General features: G+C 29.2%; 1 protein-coding gene across 1 annotated transcript; it reads left to right on the top strand.

Moving 5' to 3' along the window:
- The first annotated feature begins 744 nt into the window (after nt 1-744).
- LOC125866030 (transcription factor DUO1-like) lies at nt 745-2284 on the top strand. The gene is made up of 3 exons (XM_049546314.1): nt 745-983; nt 1076-1289; nt 1817-2284. Exons 1-3 carry the CDS (start codon nt 745-747, stop codon nt 2282-2284), a joined length of 921 nt encoding a protein of 306 aa, XP_049402271.1.
- The last annotated feature ends 2537 nt before the right edge of the window (nt 2285-4821 follow it).

The raw sequence follows: 4821 nt of genomic DNA, 5'->3' as shown, positions 1-4821 counted from the left end.
TTATTATTATTATTATTATTATTATTATTATTATTGTTATTATTGTTATTATTGTTATTTATTGTTATTATTGTTATTATTATTATTATTATTATTATTATTATTATTATTTATTGTTATTGTTATTGTTATGGTAATTTTTTATTAAAAAAAAGTTAACCATATCTTCGAGAAAAAGAAAATCATATCCCATTGATAAAGATTATTTTCTGAAAAATAATATTATATATTTAAGTTTTAGGGGTCAATTAACCACTAATAATACAAATATTATTCATTGCGAAACAGTAAGAAATATAGAACATGATTTCCTACTCATTTATGCCAACTAACTTATTGCAAAAATGCATGATATCATTTGGGAAATTTTTTTAATTTTTTCGTATAAAAATATTACATTTTTTTTTCTCATGGACTCAATCAAAATATCTATGAAAATAAGAAAATAGTTTGCAATGAAAAAGTTAGTGTAAGTAGTGATTGTTTTCCCCTATAATAAAAAAGACTACCAATATTTAATTGCCTATAGCAAGATCTTTTAAACCTATTATCTTTAAAATAACTTTTGACTATATTTGAATTCATAAAATGGGGGGAATGTGGGGTAAGTCGTGAGGGTGTGTGGTAGTGCCCATAACCGCCTTAACCGTCACTGTTTCAAGAAATAGATAAAATCAGCATAAAAAAAAAACATGAAATATCAAGTTTAATTATTATAGTACTAGTAGAGAAAAAAAAATACTAATGGAAGGAAGAAGATCATCATCTTCATATCATCGTCATCATCGTTACGAGTTTGATGAGAATGAAGATGAAATGAAGAAAGGACCATGGAAAGAAGAAGAAGATCAAGTGCTCATAAATCATGTTAAGAAATATGGTCCAAGAGATTGGAGCTCCATTCGATCCAAAGGCCTTTTGCAACGTACTGGAAAATCTTGTCGTCTTCGTTGGGTCAATAAACTTAGACCTAACTTAAAAAAGTAAATTACTAGTACTACATTCTTTAATATGTCAATTTAAACATTTTTCTTGATTTTTATTTGTAACTTTTGATTGTTGTTTTGGTGAAAAGTGGAGTGAAATTTTCTGGAGAAGAAGAAAGGACAGTTATTGAACTACAGGGACAATTTGGTAATAAATGGGCAAGAATTGCTACATATCTACCGGGGCGAACTGACAATGATGTTAAGAATTTTTGGAGTAGTCGACAGAAAAGGTTGGCTAGGATTTTACGAACATCCCAAAATAACACAACCCAAACTTGTGCTTTTCCCCTAATATTAGAGGTATTATATTATTTCTTGATTTGTATATGTCATTCTTTTTGTTTGATCTCGAGCATGGGTGCTTTTGTATTTTTGTTGGATTTTCAGACTAGGAACAAAAATAAATTGATAGTGCATGTCTACAACTTAGCATATTGACTAAACAATAACACTTATCATTGTTTCCATTTTGAACTCATTTTTTCCCTTCTATATATTTTTTTATGTTGAAGAGCATAATATATACGGATAGAACACCTTATATATTTTCATCCTCTTTTTAATTCATCTTTATTTCTACTATGGTCTGGTCATCTTAACTTGATGGTATGAAAAAATTGTATAATTTGCGTTAAATGGACGTTTATCCATGTTTTATTGTGAAATTCAAAAAAAAATTGTTTTTGTTATCAAATTGAAAAATGATATTTGAAAATGCATGCATTGCAGTTGTGTTTGACCATGAATATAAATTGAAGTTGTTATTTTTTACTTTTGTTTAGTAATTTGAAGTAAAAATATATTTTTGTTTGGATTTTTTTTATCAGGCACCTAAATTGAGCTCATCAAGAGAACATGAAGAGTCATTGTCCAAGTCACAATCTTGCTCATCATCCTATATTGACAACTCTGACCACATGATGAACCAACAACTTGTCCCCTTGGAAGATTTAGTGATGACTCCAGATTCAATTGCTTTTGAACCAAACATGCTTATGCATCATCAACTTGACATCATGAGTACTACTACTATTCCTAATGATGAGAAGAAACTTGGAATTATAGAATCTTCACATATCCCAACTCATGATGACTTTGCTTTGCCACTAGAAAATCAAGAATTCCCCATCATGCCTAACTTCATAGATGTTTTTGGACATGGATTTGATAATGTGGAAATACCATTTGTCAAGAGACAAATTGAGAAGCCACTTACTCCAGATAGCTTCATTGATGACTTCCCTTTGGATATGTTTAAACATATTGAACCTCTACAAAGTCCATCTCAATGGTGATTTATTTTTATTTTGTTACTCTAATTCTTGTTAGGCTCTAGTAGTAACTACTCATTATTATCTAGTACTAGTATTTTTCCATTGAATGCTATTATTTTATTTTATTTTTGTATCAAGACTATTTGATTTTAGTGTTTAATTGCTCAAGGCTCTAGTAGTAACTACTCATTATTATCTAGTACTAGTATTTTTCCATTGAATGCTATTATTTTTTTTATTTTTGTATCAAGACAATTTGATTTTAGTGTTTAATTGCTCAAATCAAATGTTTATCTAGTATTTTATGATGGCTAGATAGAAGATTTTTCTTTTTGTTTTTTCTTTTTTATTTTCTCAATAAAAGAATACAATACAATTAGATCACTTATTAATCATAGCTAAATCTTTATGATGAACATCATTGGATATCAAGTTAAGTAGTTTGAGGATAAGCTTTTAGGTGACTCATTCTTGTGCAATTATAATGTCTACCAACACGATATAATAACATTATTTCTTCCAATTTTTCCATAATGGTGCATTTTACTGGTGTTGGGCAAACTTTGTGTCATCTCAACCAGTGTGTTGTGTCCTTGATTTAATAATTTCAACGCGGAGCATAATATGAATATATAAATTAAAGAGAAAGGGTAAAAGTTACGGTTGTCTCAAATTTTCAAAAAAGATATTTTAACTATGTGACTGTTCTATTACCCTATAAAAGTATTAAATACCTTTATAAACAGAGCATTTTGACCCATTTTCTCATCTATGAACAAGTGTATGATTCTCACCCCTTTTAATTAATTAATTTAATTTAAAAAGTGGGTTAACCCGATCCGAATCGTTTCAAAACAAAATTTCTTGATAATACTTAAAAATAGAAAAATTCACAAAATTCTCCTTCAAAGTTCCAATCTCTAATCAACAACCCACAAAATTCTAACTCAAATTCATCAACCCACTTTACAATTTTACTCCTTAGATCGATTAAATTGACTCAGAAATCTCTAGCTATTGCTCCTACAATATACAACAATGGCGGTTCATTCCCTTTCTCCCTCCGTGGGAGCAACTTTTCATTGTCACCATAGCTATCCAACTGGTTCTTTCTTCTCCCAATACTACTTCTCCAACTTTGTTATCGAATGACTTCTAATTAATATTTTTAAGTAGAAGTTTCTTATATTTTTGAGCTAATTTCATCAAAGAGAGTGCTAATTTTTTTAAAACCTTCAACCAAAAGATCTCTTGAAAATCCGGGGAAGATGGTGCATTTAAAAATAAATTAATTAATAGAGAAAATAACTGAAATGTGGCACTTTTTAATTGGTTTTTTGAAAGTAAAATGATATTTTCACGTGTTGTCATCAGCGTGTTCACAAATATAAGGAGAAAATTCGTCAAATGGTCTATTTACAAAGATATTACTCTCTCCGTTTCACAAAGAATGGTCTAATTTGACTTGGCACGGAGTTTAAGAAAATAAAAAAGATTTTTGAATCTTGTGATCCTAAATTAAAGTTATGTCAAATGTACAAATTGTCATTTAATCTTGTAGCCTTAAACATGTCACGTGAAAAACTGAAATTAAAATGTTACCAAAAAAAGAAAGAGGTCATTCCTTTTTAAACAGACTAAAAAGGAAAGGAGGTCATTCTTTTTTAAACGGAGTGAGTAATTACCTTTGTGAGGTAATAGGACGCTTGCATAGTTAAGGTATTTTTTTGAAAGTTCGAGTGTCACTTTATATCTTCTCTCTAAACTAAAAAATAAAAGAAAATGTCTACTAATTTTGGACCATGTTTAGTATGTCAAAAATCTAATTTAGATCACATATTTTATCAAGGCAAGTTATAATATTATGTTTGAGATATCATCTCTTACGTACTATTATGTTGGTAGAAGCAGCATTAAATCTAATTTTGGCAGTGTTGGGTATGTCAAAAAAAAATGACACTTTTTATTCTCTAAGTGTTCTTTGGTTAGTTCTTAAGCACTCAATCCAGAAAACTGGATTTTTCTCTCCCTATGGCATAGAACATAACAGTTCAAAAATATTTAAATTAAATAAAGTATAAATTTAATAGTTGCTAGGAACATGAAAGTGGAGAATTGGAATCCAATTATATCCTTACTTCTGTCTCTCTTTTTTTTTAGACAAATAAAAGGGACAAAAAATCTCAAATTGTAGTTACAAAGACTAATGTCTAAGATTTAAGTGGTCGGTGAAAATGTGTTAAACAAGCTTATAAGCGATTAAGTTTTGTTGTATTTCAATAATATATGCAAGGGTTACAATTTTTATAAAATTATGAAAAATATATAATCATCTGATTCTTCTCCCCACGATTGTCAATTCAAGAGTTTTACTTTGCTCTTGAATCGATCAATTGCTTGTTGAAACTTCACCACAAAAATGTGGAGGCAAGCTTTGATCACAATCGTGGAGATATAGAAACTTGTGGCTCACAATTTGGAGACGAAGATTTTTTTGTGTGTGGAAGAGTTACGAAATACTACTGAAGAGCAGAGCTTCTCTAAGTCCTTCTCCCTTC

This window comes from Solanum stenotomum, chromosome 5, assembly GCF_019186545.1.
Source record: "Solanum stenotomum isolate F172 chromosome 5, ASM1918654v1, whole genome shotgun sequence".
NCBI classification, from domain to species: Eukaryota; Viridiplantae; Streptophyta; class Magnoliopsida; order Solanales; family Solanaceae; genus Solanum; species Solanum stenotomum.
The sequence above is the reverse complement of the archived record's forward strand: the minus strand, read 5'-3'. Positions and strand labels throughout refer to the sequence as shown.